General features: G+C 33.4%; 1 protein-coding gene across 4 annotated transcripts in view; it reads left to right on the top strand.

Annotated features, from left to right (window-relative positions):
- The window catches only part of LOC115456075 (extensin), a 71473-nt gene that overhangs the window by 21737 nt on the left and 30845 nt on the right, over nucleotides 1-18891 (top strand). Inside the window, exon 1 of one of the 4 annotated variants that reach the window (XM_037438633.1) lies at nucleotides 6312-6426. The exons of 2 other annotated variants lie outside the window; for them this stretch is intronic. In XM_037438633.1, coding sequence (XP_037294530.1) covers nucleotides 6333-6426 — 94 coding nt within the window. In that variant the 5' untranslated portion in view covers nucleotides 6312-6332. Of the gene's footprint in view, nucleotides 1-6311; nucleotides 6427-12361; nucleotides 12658-18891 lie in introns of those variants that run through there. One more of the 4 variants, XM_030184943.2, reaches the window with a different exon arrangement.

Raw genomic sequence — 18891 nt, 5'->3', positions numbered from 1 at the left:
TATGGAAATCGCAACGCTTATTTTTCACGAATAGTATCATATTAAATACGTTAACTTATTTGATATGAATACTAACTACCCAAATTATTACTTACATTCGGTAATCACAGACTGTAGTGTCAAGAGAATAAAAAACTACATCGTGAGAAAAAGATCTAAATTGTTTTTGTGACTCGGTTTTGATTTTTTTGCCACATATTTACTAATATATAATAGTTAAAGAGTTTGTTTGTTTCACCGTGCTAATCTCAGGAACTACTACCACTCATCTCAGGAACTAAACCCATTTTGATTTTTTCACTAATAGGAAGCTTATTACTCCTGAGTGGTCTATTTTATCCCGAGAAAATATAGAGCGGAACTTATTCCGGAAAAACATTTTTCACGCGAGCGGAGCACTGATCAACTGCTAGTTATGAATATATGTGGATATGAATGAACCGCAAATAAGAAATAACAACTTTGGCGGAATATAATCACTATGCGTTTTATTATAACATAGCAATATTTTTTATAAAATTAATTATGACTAGAGTATCAATAACTTGTTAATAGAAATAAAGTGCTTCTGTCATAGTTGTAAAGTGTTTTGTTTTTATGTCTAAGGACATTTAACGTCGTGTAGAAACGAGACAAAACACCATAAAGCTATAATAGATGTATACAAAGTTAATAGTAATTAACTTGACCGTATAAATACTAAGTATTTATTTACAAGAATTAATTAAAAAATCACTACCTTAGAATAACATGTTTATTACTCTATTAAGACAACAATTACTATGTATAATTACTTCACATAAAACATATTTGTGAGAAGTGCAATTGAAGTTCTGATTACTAAATCAATAATATCTTTTAAATGTTTCCTATAATTTTTAGGTTTGTATGAAGAACATATTATCGAATTGATCTTTTAATAGCATTTAAAAAAATGTGTATTCACTGCTTTTATCATTTTTATCAACGCTCAAAATTGTTTTCAAACCCAAAGCTATTGTCGTTTTTGTTTCATTTATCGAATTCGCCTGATTCCATACCCATCTCCCAATTGATGTTCGCTATACAATCAGATAGTGTAGATAGGTCGAGGTAACCATGTAAATGTATTCAGGTCAGTTCATCAGGCTTGAGAGTGGGGTTCCGTGCAGTACATCCCTCGCATGAAAACTATATTAGCCCTGTCTCCTGGCAATCTTGTTGTTAAGTAATAGGATACAGATTGGTTTTACCGCTTGTAGCTATGATGTGGTTCTAGCTATTTGCTATAGAAAACACACCAACACAGTTATACTAAAACTAAATAAAAAGAGAACTTTCATTTGTCTTTAAAATAAGAAACCCCGCAAATTCGTAGAAAAGTTTATAATTGTTTTTATGTGACGGCGGCTGAATGTAGAACGAAAAGTTCGGGTTTAAGATCTATTTCTACGTCGGAGTAAATATTTGTATGACCTAAAAGTCTCGGATTTGGGTTTTGTATGATGCTCCGTGCAGCGTTTGGCACTTAAAGTGCACCGAGGTTTGATTTTAGTCAAATGTGGTAAGAATTATATATCTTTGAATTATTTTATTGACGCTTATATCCTATGTACCTACATAAAATTAACTGCCAATATCATTTGATTTTTTTAATAATTATAAAATTATTAAATTAATTATATATCTGCATGAGCCCGCAGTTGTAAAACATGCAATTTATCACTTTCTTTGTGATGATCTTGATTCAGATGTTTTTCTTTATTACGCTTCGCTACGTCAACGTAAAATCGACAAAAAAGCAAAATATTTTTTTTGCATCTGTTGTGTATTTTACATTAAAAAAATAACCTACAGGTATATTATTTTACAATATATTCGTATGTAGTTTTCCTCCAAAACTGAATTAAGTTATCGAAAAAAATACTTTAAAAATTTTAAAAATCAAAACTCTTAAAAGTGTCATGAAATCAAATCTGTAAACAATTTCTTGTGCAAGCAATTTAATTTATTCCTTTGTGTTCCTACGGAACCCTGCCGGGTCAACAACTATCAATGCAGCGCAGCTCTTTAATTGAAAAACGTTTGTTCAAACAAAGAAAATCCATTTCAAACTGACCAGCGCACTGTCGTTGTAGGGATGGACCAGTTTTATCATAAAATGACGGACCGAGTGCGGTGATTTCCTATGAAGTGAGATATTAGACCTCATTACTGTAGTTTCATTTAAATGTTGATTCAGTCTTTGTTGCTATGCTTGTTTAACTTTAAAATGTTGACATATAAGGTTTTATATTCGTTTTAACAGTAAAATCGTAAGCATATTTTGATTCAATGGTAATATGAATAACATGTAAGACCCGAGTTGCAACTCTTTAGTTCAAAAAGTACAACGACAAAATAAAAAAAACTGCAAGATTATTTCTCATCTATTATATTGTATACTTAGTTTGGCACGTAAAAGTTAAATAAAAGCCGAGGCATACCGACCTTTAGTTTTGATTTATTTGGATTATAAATACCATAGGGAAACCTGCATAATTGACTCAACACCATCTTACTTCTTATCTTATCTTACTGAAAATATTTGGATGATTGTTTGAAGTAAACGCAGAAATTGTTGAACGGATTTGGATGAAATTTAGCACATGTTCAGACCGTATTCTGAATTAACATATAAGTTACTTTTGTCTCGCTAAGGTTACTCCCATAGGATTTTTTTTCTTATATGTAGAGGGTGCTGGCATCATAAAGAATGTGGCGTTATGGATCGCTACAAGTACAAGGACTTTTTTGGCGGGAATGGCTAGTAATACTACAATAAAAACAACGTTTCATTATTATTTTAAGCAAGCTGTGTATGTGTTTAGGTTGTAATGAATTTAAGTTTTTGGATATCATTCAATTTCAAATTAATGTAGTATTACTACCGTGGTATAAAAACATGAAGCGTATTGCGCCAATTTTGATTATTACATAGTAAGGCTGTTTTCCTCATCTTTTTACCCACAGCCCGCGTCTGTGTAGGTAGATATCTTATGATCAGTCATCTGAAACCTCGACAACCAGTCGTTTGTGGAATCACCCACGTGTGATCGTTAATGTCATTCTGAGAACGGAGGTGATTAACCTCTTTCCTGGCAAACCTTGCGGCTGATAGACTTAGTCACAACTCCCAAGTTCACAGCGTTTTGATTGATATGGGTCCATGGGATTCCCCAGGATATGCGTCCGATAAACAACCTTAATTATTATTACTAATAGATTGAGGAATATTTTTGGAAATCCAAAATAATCAGTGTGGTTATGAGCACTTTAAACCCAATGTTCTAATTGAGAAGGCACCTTTAACGTTATTACGAATTCCATGATTAAACTTGGACTTTGTTTTCGTACAAATCGAGGTAGTAGCCTACAAGTATAGGTATTACATTTCTTTTTTTATAATCCGAGCTTTGCCGATTATTGAGATGTAAAGCGCGGCTACAAAGCTTGAACAAAACTAAAGATACCAGGATATATATATCTAGTTGTATGTTCATTTATGACCTAATAGCTCTTTTATTACAAATAAAAAGTTTTTCTATATGTCTTAGTACGCCACATAACATAATGTACTGGACATGTTATTAACGTAATAAATGAGATACTGCAAGATTAGCCTATACGTCAAAGAAAGCCATCTTAGGTTCATTAAAACTAAAATTTATAAAAGAACAGGTTAGGCTAATATAGCTAATAATATACGAAATTAAAATCACGATAAGAAGACATATTTGACTGCCGTTGTAGGTCCCCCAATTTGATAAATAACAGTTCTGGGTAATAAATACTTAAACCTGATAATTCATTGGCAACACCGACAAAACCTCATCGACAAAAATCCGTTAAATATGCCCAAATGCCACATGCGACTGTACATATATGTAGAACTCTAATCATAATTAAACATAATACAAATAAGTATAATATATTCAATCTCCTGCTTCGTTTATACGTCTCGATTTCCGTCGCTACCTACTCCTTTCCGTGGGACTCCGTGAAGATATGATTCGATGCATTAATCATAATATGTTTTTTATGAAATAAACAAACCATCAAGTTGCGCTTCCACGGTGTGAATCATAAATTTATTTATCTATTCAGGGAGTGAGTCAAGGTTCACCGGGCAGTGGAACGCATCTTTCTTATAGATTTTATAAATAAACATTCTCATTTACCATGCCGGCCGATGTTAGGTTTTAAACTATTTTATGACGTAAATAAAATGTTGTGTAACCTCCTACGTAAAATTCATCACAATGCCGATTGTAATATTCGGTTTGTATTGTTGTTGGCACTTATGAATAATTCTAAATGATCTTAGCAGAATCTTATTGGTTTTGTAATGAGCGGCGCAAACCTTGAATAATTATGCAACGACAAAGGTCAAGGAGTTCCAAGGTCGACCTCCATAGATTAGTTCAGGAGGCGAGTACTGGTGCTACGATAAAGCATGCTGGTAGAGACGAATATGCGTCATAAGATGTATTAAATATTACATTGATATATAAATACTAATGGTATTTGCATTAAGAAGGATAGGCGTTTCTGATGGTTTATATAAATTACACTGTTGCATCGTTGCATAAAATAGTTTTGTACGCTCTTGTGATAGACCTTTGCTGATTTAAAAGTTCCACTGTGCAATATTTCGGCATTAAACATTTTATTGTATGTGGTCAATTTGTATATCAAATTACTTGCAACTCTGCCTATCCTTTTTTGAATAAAAATGTGAAAATGTCCAATCAAATTAGTTCAGCATTGTAGACTGGAATATAATATGTAATTCAAATAAGATTAATGAAATATGGTTCTATGAGTAACGCACTAAAAAGTACCTAAGATTTTCCCGTTTTTATAGGGGAACGTGAGTAACCAACCAAGTCAAAGAAACCATTAAATATAATAGCTGATGGGAAATCATGAACAGTACCCAAAAACACCAATATTATTCTTATTTGAGTGTTGAGCGGATATATATTATTCATTAGACTTTGGTATCTATACTGGCCGTTTCAACGCAAGACTTCCGCAACACAACAGTTTTTTGTGAGACAAAACGCTTAATCTATACTTATTGCTATAAGCGGAAGAGTATCAGCGTAGCTCTTTTCCTAGATTCCTTTCTTATCCCGATAAGAATTGTAAAATGCAGCATGTTGATTGTAAAGTTTTTATGTAGTACATCATGGAGGCTATAAAAAGATACCCCAAAGAAGGAATTTGTTATTTAATTTTTAAGGAATATCCAGAAAAGCTACGGTGAAGTTTCTGAAGCATTTTACGTAATAACAGTACGTTATAGAGGCTACATATAAAAATACTCCCAAAGAAGTAATAATTTTAATAAAATATTGTTATGTAACTTTTAATGGATTATTCAGAAATGCTAGCGTGCAGTCATTGTATTTCCCTCTCGCCAATCACTCAAAATAAAATCATCAATGTATTACAGTCATAAAAACAATAACGGATCTACGAAGTTACTAGAAACATCTTAAACCTTTATTTTTAAATGATAAATCATTCAATATGCCAATTTAAGCTTGTTTACGCTAACATTCCTAATAGAGAACAAAATGTATTACGTAAGCGGCATTATATCATTATTTATCTGTTGACTATTGATGACTGAGAATACACATGATAGTCCAATGAGGAATTAATACAATAACAATTGCAATTACATAATTATTTACCTTTTAAACACTACAATCACATCCGAAGTTGTTTACGCTCGAAGCTCAGTTAAATAATAAATTAACTATGCATACCTCCATTAACAAGATAATACTAGCTATGAAGTGTAAAGTATACGATCCCAAAATATAGATTATCGAAAGTCTTAAGTGTAATATTGATATCTTTATTTGCGTCCTGCGGTTTTGTGTGTGTCGCCACAAATATAATATTACTGTGGTGTTTGTCCGAACCAATATTATAGGTGTCTATTTCAATCGGGTATTTTTTGTTTTGCTGTGTGTATTTTTAATTATAATATCATCACGAGGCAATGATGTCTTTTTTGTCATTTATATAAGTACATACATATTGAATGAAATAATTACACACATACAGGAAATATGGTTTCTTTATTTAATATGTTTTCAATCTTTTAAGTAAATTTCATGTGAATGCCAATTAATATTCTTCAAAAAGAAACATATGTATTATAGCCAAGTTAGTCATGTTTCGTTGTCTCGTCTTTAATTTCTAAAACACCCACTTCTCAGTCATACTAATTTCCACTCTATTGTCGACTACTCATTTTATATTTTTATAAATTTTCATTGTTACAGGTAAGTGACATGTCTAACACAATGTCGATGTCGGGCTATCATCGTGATCCAGACAATGACAGGAATGAGATCGCGACACATCGTTCCTATGAATATCGGCCAGGTAAGATTAGGCATTATAAATATATACCTAGAGCTAATAAACAACGCAATTAGCTACTTTATAGGATTCGGCTTGAGTGTTTTTTGATCGTCCAATGAATCAAATATGTTTATTATTGAATTTTTTATTCAACTGAATAACAAGAGGGACAGGTCGTTCACGTAGTAATGGTAGTTTTTTGGTGTATTTAAATTATAAGACGCACGTCATGCTGCGTGCCAGTTCACCGCTTCACCAGATCGACCATGGACCATGTCGTGGATTATAATAAATAATAATATTAATATCAGCCCTGTATTATATACTTGCCCACTGCTGAGTAAGGGCCTCCTCTACTACTGAGAGGGATTAACAATATTATTATTTATCGTGAAAAATACGAAATATACAATTTATTCAGGGAAAGGTTTTTAGGCGGAAACGCAAGAAAAATAAATTTATATTAAAGAGAAAACATATTACTATTTCTGTAAATATAGACGCGATAAAGAATCCACAAATGTGACAGTCAGAATAATGTGTTTATGTAACTCATATAACATAAGTCAGCTTTAATAAATAAACACAAATATTGGAAGTTTGCACTTCCCCAGCGCATGCAACTTTGCGTATTTAATTAGAATTTCCACGGCATGTATAATGTTATATATATAACAATAAACTAATTACACGCTTTGACTTATATTCAAGGTCTTTGATTTTTATAATTAAAGTAGTATTGTCGGATTCCGCGTTTACTAAATAACTCGACGTTTTCTTCTTTGTAACTTGTAAGTAGATCATAAGTTATAACTATTATTGCGTAACAGTATCGTGGGTAAAAATTATAATCATTAGCGGTTCATAATGATTATTATAATAATAGCCATATAAAAAGTAGTGAATTTTATTAAACCTATGGACCGGATATAACATATAATTTTTTTTACCATTGTGCAAATGATAGACTGTTGTACAACGTTATATTTTTTACCTGTTAGGATTTTTTTATTGCTTTGTATGACGAGTCGAGCTTGCCGTTCGCTTAATGGCAAGCGATACAACCACCAAAAACAGTAGAAACACCATCCAACACCTTGAATTACAAATTATTTTTTGATATTTCATTACGTTCGCCATCCAGAGAAATGAGATGTTAAATTTCATTATGTCCAGTAGTTACACTGGCTATAATAGCATAACTTTGTTTCAAACACACTCACACTGTTTATCTCTGAAGGGGTAGGCGTAAGTGGTGCATGTACTTGCCATCGTGTGTATTGCGTCACATGATCTGATACGGGCAAGCCAATCACCATATCGAGCACAAATTCCAGAGTGGAGAGATACTAAAGCAGAAAAACACCGCCGGACCCGGGGATCGAGCCCACGACCTCAGCAGTGCAATGGTACCGTAATGCAACTACGCTACCGCAGCCACTCTAATTTATTTCAATGCAATTTAATCTACACGAATAAGGCGGAAATGTTTGTGAGTTTGCATGTTTGTAGATTTATAGAATCTAATCTTTCGAACTACTGAATCGATTTTGAAAATTATTTCACTTCATATAAAGATACACCTGAGTAATGTAGGCTACTTTTCAACCTGGATAAACTTTTTCTCCGAGAGGCACATGCGGGCATAAACTAATATATAATATTACCACTATGTTACGACACTCAGTGCTTATTAATTAGTGATTACGAAACGAAGCCGATCTAAGTATTGTCAAGGTACTGTTGCAAACGACTCGGATTATAGGTCATTACTTACATATACACATTATTTACAAAATTATTGTTCATAGTACCCATTACGTCATGATGACTGCATGTTTCAATACGTCACTGATTGGATAATGAACGCTCGTATATTATCGTTTATGTAAGTATTGTTTACAACAAGTGTAAATAATTGATTTACTCATGGGTTTTAGATATGGTTTTAATATAAACTCAATTTATTTGTAAACTAGCTTCCGCTCGCAGCTTCGCCCGCGTGGATTTCGGACTTCAAAATGGAGCCGGTCGCGAACTTTCGAGAATGTTCGTTTTACGAAGCTACTCGCTAGGTGATTCGCTAGCCTCTAGGTGCCAAGCAAGCCGCCTGCCTGTGCGTTCGCGACCTTATATATATTATACAAAAATAATCATTATAGCATGATTCAGTATTCACGCGTGATGGCTTATTATTAGCGTATTTCATGTATAACTTTGGTGTTTCTATACCGATTTCTATGATTCTTCTTTATGGAATATTTAATAATGTTAACTTTTTTAATTAGGGATGACTGAGAGTGTTATAAACGTAAGAGTAGACAAATATAATGAGAAAGCTTCGAACTGCTAAGCTATCGGGAGTTACACGTGTTATTTTGAGTCAACCATAAAAGATAGACATATGCTATCGTGGGATATTTTTTACATAATTTTAAGGAGAACATGTCCGTCATACATGATTTCTGTGTAGCTTTAACCATTAAGGTTGCACACGCGACGGAAGCTTAAAAATGGAGTAACTTCTCCCGTTTTCCCAACATTTTCCTTCACTGCTCTGCTCCTATTAATTGTAGCGTGATGAAAAGTATACTATAACCAGCACAGGAGTATGACAAATAATTGTACCAAGTTTCGTTAAAATCCGTCGAGTAGTTTTTGTTTCTATAACGGTTATACAGACAGACAGACAAAAATTTTACTAATTGCATTTTTGGCATCAGTATCGATCCCTAATCACCCCTGATAGTTATTTTGGAAATATATTTCATGTTCAGAATTGACCTCTCTACAGATTTATTATAATTATAGATGTAAAACGACTATTAGCATTGTATTTTGACTAATTTTTAACGATATATAAGTTTGCATTTTATTTAATTGGTAATACAATAACAAAACAGAAATATGTCATTTAAAATTTGAATAACTATTGTTAGTTATTCGACACTATTATTGGTGTAATTCAGAAGTTATTGTGATATAATAGACGACTGTCTATTATCTAGTATTCAACTGTTACTAGCTGCCATTCTCTAAAAGCAAACGTAAATTTATGACGATAATGAACTTTATATCGAAAGGCTATCTGTTGAGCATGTGGTTGAGTATTAAATTTTCTCAGATCACACTCCGAGCTAGCGCCATCTCGCCGCTTTCTCTATATTGAATAAAGATGGACGATTACAAACTGTGATCTTATCATCCAGATTACCGGATCAGCTCGCGAACACGTTGTAAACTTTGTTACTCTTGTTAATTGCTATTTTATAACTCGATAGGGAAATAAATTTATTTTTATTTTGCTACATACACCTATCTATCGGCGCTACGTCAGTGGCGAACACTTCCCGATTTCTATAAGAGGCTGTGCGACCTTCGTTTATTATGTCGTTATGTTATACGATCTCCGCGTACGCACAAAGAGTATTTTGCATGTCCGACGAGTTATTTATATCGCATTACCTCATAGACGCTGGAATTAATGAATAATGACGAAAATACATTCAATAAATATAAAATTTTTAGTTATGCAAATTTTTATTATTCATAAATCAAAATCATCAGAGATTCGTAATGGTTGTGATTAATTTTTATCCCAATAATTTATAGTTCATATCTGATATTGTACTGTTAATCAATCAGGTTGAGGACAAGTCTGGCTATTATACCCGCATCAGTTGTGTAGACTGAATTATGTACAGTAGCTGAACCATATTATCTGTTATTATTATGAAGGAGAGATCGTGAAGAAACCCGCATGCCATCTGAATAATAATTACCACTGCACACGTTATCTAGCTCCAAGCATTCCATGGTAAACATCATTTATATTATATATATATTTTCTTTGGCAACATAATAACAATATTTATTTATTTATATATATCAAAGAAAAGAAGCAACAACGCATAATAATAAAAGTAATAACAGTTATTAAAGGTAGCGACATCTCATAATTCCCATTACCTGAGCAGACATGTGGAAGCCATCGCAAGTGAGTATGCCGTATCTCGGGCCCAGTAACGGAAAAACCTTTTATGTGATGAAAAACAATGATATCGTCCATTGTTAACCAATGTGGTTCCTATTCGTTTAGAAGCCATTAAAGTTAATTAAAATATAATCGATATTGTTAATATATTGTATAATACCCATACTATATATACTCTTCGTTCGTATCAACATTATAATTAATTTCCTTATCGGTTATAAACAAATTAAGAACATAAAAACCCACCTATTAACACGTTGTCTTGACGTCATTAGTCGGTTATATTATGAACTAAACCCTGTTTTTAATAAATATGTATATACTCTAATTTTATCGTAGTCCGGACGTTACAATGTCCATTTAAAGACGTTAGTAAAAATGACTTAATTGGAATAATGAAAATGTTTATATCTATATTATATTTAAAAATGAATCTCTATTTCCCTTGGTCATCGCATCACGCGTAAACGGCCATCCGTTTTGCTCTATAGCAATTTCGCTAATTCTTTTTTTATTGTGGACAGAAAATTAAGGAAGTCGAGTGGAACATAAGAAAATTTTAGAAAACTTAACGACAATATTAATTTTACATAACTGTCAGTAGTTTGAAATAGCTGTCAGCGATTGACAGTGCGCGCTGCAAATATCGTTTAACACAGATAGATCGGTTTATAATTCAATATTCATAGTTAAGACAGTACACCATCTGTCGAGTCAGCTAATGTTTTATAAATTAATATATTTAAGTTGGTTATTTTTTAAATTAATAATTTATCAGCAATGTTTATTAATTGATTTACACATGATAATTTTATTTCTTTATTTCCTTAACACATTTTTCAACAATTCACAGTTTCTTTACACTGTGTAACATTAACAAATTACTATCAATCCACGCACATGAGATGCGCGTCCTCTAATAATTATAATTTTTATCCACCTTACGATATCGTTATCTTTCACTATGTGTTTAACGACAGCGTATTTAATAAATGTATTTCTGTTATTAATATAAACAGATAAGAAGGTCATCTTCGTAGACGTAATATCATTTTAACTGTGACTTTTTACCTATGTACAAACAAATCCGATTGAAGCTAATTCAATTATGCGCTTACACGGGGATGATCCGGCTTCCGTTTCGAATCATTTCAAGACTGGTCACGACTTATTTAAAATATGTAACACTGATTTAAAAATATTTTTACATAGTTTTTTATTGTCTTTGTTTTATTATTACTTTCCCGGGTCCCCGTACTCGTAGAAATGTGAATATTCTTAGAGCGTTGAACTCTTTTGTATGAGAATATTCGTTGAATACAATTTATATTCATTTGCATTTAGGGCGTATGTTACTACGTCCTGTTCGAGGTTGTTTTGATACTCACAATATCAATGGAAAACGCAATGATGAATTGAAGAAGGCTCATAAAAACTTACCTCTTTACGTTAGGTGTATAATTTTTGATTTGAGTACTTGAATTTTGTGTTCATTGTTTAATTAATACAATTCAAAACACCATTGACAGTAACAATGTTTTAACAATTTGAGCAAGCTTCACACGAAAGCTCTTCGACTTTACTCCTCAGTTTATAAGTCTACTATCCCTCTTACAATTTGTCATTTACATTTCCATTAATCTACGTTAATAATGACGGCGTGGGGTCGCGAAATCTGTGCATTTCCTCGATTTTATTATATCCGCCATCGTATGTGTACAGTGTAGTACGTAGCGTACAGAGTTGGCGTCGTTTCGGGCGGCAGTCGCACGAGGGCGTCCGCGTCGGAAGCACGTCGCGTCGCGCCGCCCACACTACCGCCCGTCAGGCCCGCGTCTGATCGCGTATACCGACACTCGACAGCGTGAGCACGCGCGAGTGCGAGCGACCCTTGCCGCGCGGCCGGCTTCATGACGAGCGCTCCCCGCCGAGCCGCGACGAGCCGCTCGCGGATTGTCCACACTGGCCGCACTCGCTTTCTACCCGACAACGGTACACCAGCTCTTTAGTGCTCTGGCGCTTCGAGCCGTTATATCAGTCTGCCGCGTGCTTACATCGCCACTGTTTACCACAACATGTTTGAAGTTTTCCTCGCCACCAGACGTTAACTCAATCGTGTGAATGCGCACGGGTTGAAGGATTGCGAAACTGTATAAGTGAAGTTTAAAAATACATTGGCACTAGTGCGGAGTGACGTTCGAACGAGATGTGTGCGTGCAGCAAGTTTTGCGACTTTTGGAAGAACTCGTGCGGAGCAGGTGAGATCTATGTTCTCACTGCGCTGAGCGCTTTCTAAACAGTACTATACCTATTGTATTTGACCAGTGCAGTGCAGAGAAACCATTACTTACCTTTGTCCTTTCTAAACGTTTCGACTTCGACGACACGACGCGACGCTGACGCGACTCTTGGAAGCAGTCGACGAAGCGGCTCGAAATTAATAAGTGAAATCGAATTTGTAAATATTCAATACTGATCCTTCAATTAAATGACACTTTCACAAAAAAATCATGTTACTTACGTGAATATTGGGAAAGTTGGCTTGTAGTGCCAGCCCAGGTGCAAAATGCTTCGTAATCGAGAAAATCTTGCCTGGGTCGCAAGAGCGAAATTAAAATTCAAGACCGTCATGGTAATTTTGATAGGTTTTACCAAACTGTTATAATGGACAGATAAGAATGTCAAGGTAATCTTGCGAGTATCATATCCAGACACCTGTTTCAAAAACTTTTACATACCTACTTAACTAATTGTGCGAAAATTTAAACTGATTCTGACATACATTGAAATCAAAACTCGTTCAAAGTACAAAGATTTTAGAAATATTTCGATTAGATCATTTATACAGCAATCACATAACGTTCGCATTTTATTCTCAATTATCATATAATATGTTGGTTTCTGTTTTCATTTTGTTCTTTCGTTCCACGAGACGTTCTGGGATTTGATCAAGAGAATGTATCTACGAGACATTAACAGTCAAGGTCGACAACGTCACGAACTATTGATAAATCTTAGTTATACTTTTCCCATCGATTGTGAGGTTAAAAATAACAGATAATACTTCCTACTTTATACTATATCCTGTACGGTAACTCATTAGTAACATATATTATAACGCGTATAAAATATTAGAAACTGGTCTTTGGTTTTTGCCAATTCAAAACCAGAAGATTTGACTTCCGCAACTACTTTAAATAATATAGGAATCACGATGTGCGCCGAAAATGTACAAACACAAAATATACAAACTCAGTGATTTCAATACTTTTAAATTCAAAAGCGCCACGAACACACCTATCTCCTCACATGTATTATGTGCATTTATTAACCGCTCACGTTGGAGTGCCCGAAACTATCAAGATAAAACTTCAATTTGCATATAAACTATGTATTTGTCTGAGTATTTCGAGTCGATCGCGAAGAATGTTTCACACATACATTTACTTACGCTTCTTTTACTAACATCTGGATCTATTAGAAATATGTGAAGATGGAAATTAGGCCAAACATTACTTTACGAAACATATTGCATCAAGTTTTTCTGATAACAGGTGATATAATATGTCCACGAACATCCCACATTAAACTGAATAGTAATTTTACGTCACTAAACAACTGAGTGTTATTCGTTCCTTATCCGATGTGTCGTGTAATACCTTGACATCCTTGCTTCTGCCAATCATATAATTCTATACGAAATTGTTACTCCTATAGTTATGTCTGCAGCTTTTCTTGAGGCTGAAATCATCCTCTTGTAGCTCATTATTATCTCCATTAATATATCTGGTCAACCACAGCGGTACCAATGATCACAACAGACAACTTTACTGTTGTTTCTCTTACGGCCAGATTGCTGTAAACCTAATAAATCCTCTTTCTGGTCCCACATTTATTTGTCAGTGTACGCGTCTATCGTAAACGCTGATTATATATTTGATGAGGTGACATATCTGTTAATGTGTGTACCTACTACTATAAATATTCACATGGGTTTTTAACTCAAAATGGTTTCAATGCAAACAGCTTATACATCTATACAGTCATTTCAATTATTCTAAATGAGTACATGGCTTTCATATGCGAGCCTAGCGTTTGTAGAGAATGTCTTAGGAGTTTTGGCCGGGTTTATGTGCCCACGTTGCATGTATGTAAAGCCATAAAGTATCAGCTATTGATTATAATTAATCCTGGATGCACTCTTGTTCGTGGAGTCGGTTTTATGGTATCCTTACATATTTTAAAATAAAGTCTCCCACTGTATCTGTCTGAATGCGATAAACTTAAAAACTACCTAATGGATTTCTATGTAATACTGTATGTAGATAAATTGAGACCCTGGGAAGAATAGAGGTAGCTTTTAATTCGGAAGAAACTCTTTCACACGATCTAGTTCGTAAGCAAAAGGTTGTTTAAAATATTTTTTAGTTTACTTAGCAATTATCGTCAGACATATTGATTTCTTGTAATAGCACCTACAAAGTGTCCCTCCCACAAGTGACCATGAGGCTAAGTTAACACCTTATTTATTATATAATCTAATAACCTGTCTAAATAACACAGAAAATAAGAAGAAGGAATGAAATCAAATAATTGTTTTGAGCTCTTTCATTTTTCAACCGTTCTATTTGCAATTAAAAACTTCGACAGCAAAATAGCTACAAATTCTTAGCGTTCATGAAATGTAGTATATATTTCGGCATAAAAAAATTCACATAGATTAATTTTAAGTGTTGAAACAATAATAGGTTTAACACATTCAGCTTGTATTATTTTATCATAAAGAACATCAGATTCATTATAACGACCGAAGTTCACGCGACAAGCACTTGGGAATTTCAATTATTTTTTTTGGATTTATCACTGCTTTTGTTAATTCTAATACTCGTATAAAATTAAAAAAGTTCTCTGAGATAATTGTAAATCAACTCAAGCAAAAACTAATATTATCGGAGAAATATTCATGTTCGTAATTATACTACCTAGTAAGATAGAAACATTTTTTTCTGTAAATATGTAGGTACATACATCGATAAAGCGACTAAACCTCTACATGACTTCCTTCCTTAGTGCAGTTTTTTATATACTCTGACGAAATAAGCAAATTAGCAAACCTATTACGGACTTGTGCAAACGATTTTTTAAGAATCGTATATTTATACAACCTTTTTTAATTATAGGTCATATATTATAGATAATGATAAGTTACATTGTGATGAAAATAATGCTCTATCACTTTTACTAACACGTTCCAAAGATTTCATGAAATAATCGCATTTAATGTGGTTATGGATCAATTTGTTCTTACTTTGTTTAACGTTACCAAATAGTTTAATTCTACTAGGCAGAACAAAACGTGTCCATCCACTAAACCAGAAGATTACGATATTAGATTTAATTGATCAACTTCAACAACATTTAAAATAACTGGCTACGTCGCTAGTAGTGCCGAATATTTTATAATCGAAGGCCATACTTTGGGAACTTGATCTTATAATAGGAAGGAAACCGTTTACTATTTCGGAATACTGTGTATTCTAATGCAGAATAATAATAATAAATATATTTTTATGTGAATATAATTATCAGCATATTTCTTAATCAATCATTTCTATTGAATCTTAGTCGACAACAGATAAAATAAAATGAAATAGAAACATCTATTGTAAGTACACCATTTCAGAGGCATTTCTCTACATAAAAGCCTGGGTGGACTGGGGTAGTAACTCGGTCTGACATATAACTGACGTGTAGATCATTGTTGTATTTCACATTTTGAGCAACATTTTCAAAGACTGAAACAAGTATGTACCTTTTCTAGTAAAACCCGATTCCTTTCCTTCAGCATCGGCAGGGCATCTTTAACTTCGGAATGAGGTGTGTTTGTCGACGTCGGAGATCACTATCTGGTGACCCATTTCGTGTTATTGGCAACCCGATAAAAAAAATGAAATACGCATACCAATTATATCAGAAACGAATTGTCTTAAAAAATTGCAAAGATGTAATTATAGAATGAATTTCTGTGATTTTCATTCAGCCATTTGAATGGCCCTAAATCATCTTCCGCATTCACGTTTGTTGTTAAATAGTGGCAGACTTTTCCGACTTTCCGAGTGAGTAAGTGGGTCGCACACGTAACGCGTAAGGTAATTATTTCTTAAAGACGGCGTTGATAGCTAAACAGACTCTGGTTTGTTTACAGTTTGGGTTGTGCGGTAACATCAAGTCATGTCTAGCATACAATATTCAAGCACAATGCTACTGGGACGTGTTCCGCATCCACATCATTGGACATGCCTGTAAATTTGTTGTTGCGTGAACTACCTAATTATGATTATTATTATTATTATATTTCCTTTAATTTTGTTAAAAGATTCAAAATTCTGCTAAAGATACTTCGTCCAATAGCCCTTATTTAATTTTTGGGTGGTGGTTATTTACATGCTTATCTGAATGTACTAAAATAGAAGACTTCTGCTATTATGCTGTTGGAGTATTAGTACCTATTCTCATGGTTTGATGATCGGAATGAACCGGATTTGGAATAAATGTTTTCAAACTCACAATCGAAGGTTATAATAAGAATGAACAATCGTTCTCAGAGTGCCAATAACCTAATCATCGTCAATTACCCGCTAATGGCCTCGCTGCCTTCGTTAAATAGCTTTCCTATAGTATTTTTCCGCCAGTTCCAGATAATTTATTGAAATTCTTTTTACATTTTTGTGATTTTGATTCTTTGCCAATGCGGGCAGTGTTTAGTTACCCAAAGGTCATCAACATTTCCAATATATTATATAGGTATTTGGTTTTATTCACCTGTCTTTAGTATTCATTATTCTATTTTTATTTTTATGTAAATGACATCCGTTATTTATAACATATTAGTTTTAAAAAAAGGCTATCATAACATTAGCTATTTTTTAAATGATTTACCAATTTTTAAAGAAATCTTATTTAATTAAGATATATTATACACTTTTATCTTTATGAGCGAAGGGAAATTATACAAGAATTTCAGAGACCTTGCAAGGGCGCGGTGTGAGGTGTCGTTTCCGTCTCAAAAAGTTAATTGTTTTCTCAGAACGGCTTATTCTTATATATGTTTGTATATATTATGTAGATTGTGAGTAGGTATCTATACACGGCATTATGCTCCACACAGCTTTGGCAAAAACAAGCATTTACGAATAAACAATTATATGCAAATACTTGATGTGACATTGGTTACGTAACACAATTTATTTGTTATTTGTATACAAAGTCATTTATGATCAGACAATAAAAAAATAGTTAGCGACAAGATACCCTCCATAGCTTTGTTTATTCTCTATATTGTGTATTATGGATGATAACAGCTACATTATTGTTTGTATTTTGATAATGGGATATGATGATAGTGGTTGTAGTGTTAATTTGCGTATTTTCCGCATCATATATTTTAATATGGCTTAATTTTAATACTTGTTTTGTACACGCGTGGTTTACAAAACTGTTACTTGTAAAACATATTTGTCTTTTAGCAAAATACCTGATGATATAGATTACTGCCGCCAATAAACATATAAAATGCTAATACGTCTTAAGTAAGGTGTTTTACGTTCGCAGTTTCGTTAATGCTAATATAAGCTTGAATTTCCTTGTTATCTGTCAATTCCTTTTATGCTCATGACATTTAACGTTTCTTTGTCTTTTATGATGGTTAAATTATTTATTTTTATTTGTGAATTTTTAATTTTTAAATTTTCTGCAAGTTTTCGCATTATGTAACTTGTACAAATAACAATTGTGATTTTTATCAGTAACTTACTGTATATTTAAATAACATTTTCGTTGGTGATAGAATTAAAATTTTGCTGTAGGATAAAATCATCGGCACACGAATAACAGCGCGCGCCCTTGCGTGCGTGAAAAGAAACAGAATGCATTGTTACTTTTTTAGCGAGGTGTTTGCGTTATACTAAAAATGTTACGAACCAAATCCACTTGTAACAGCAGACTATTTCATGTAAAAATAATATTACATGTGTTATACTAAATGTGAACATTCTTTTTTTTTCCTACCCTTATCACAGTATAATGTGGCGCACAGAAAACTTCTTCACAAATATCGGCTTAGTTTTAATGGATTCTAGTGGCCACATCGTGTCAGAAGAATTGTCTCCACGACAACTCAGTTCATAGCTTATTTAGGTACGTTGCCGCTGAATTAACGGGGCGATAACATAATTATTAAGTTTTTATTACATCCGTGTACAAATTACCATAGGGTTATTATATTATAATAAGAAGAAACCAAAACCAACTAAAATTATATAATTATGTAAAAAGTGAGTTAAAAATCGTAGTCCGTGACTAATGTATAGATTTATTACTGTCTGAAATCATAATCTGAACCGGAGACTTGCCGCAACGTTCGACAGTTTGCCGGTTGCCAATATAAGGTTATTTCACACGACATGTATTCAGTTCAATAGTTTAAGCTATCT

Source organism: Manduca sexta, chromosome 14, assembly GCF_014839805.1.
Source record: "Manduca sexta isolate Smith_Timp_Sample1 chromosome 14, JHU_Msex_v1.0, whole genome shotgun sequence".
Lineage (NCBI taxonomy): Eukaryota > Metazoa > Arthropoda > Insecta > Lepidoptera > Sphingidae > Manduca > Manduca sexta.
This window is presented reverse-complemented; position numbering and strand designations above follow the sequence as displayed.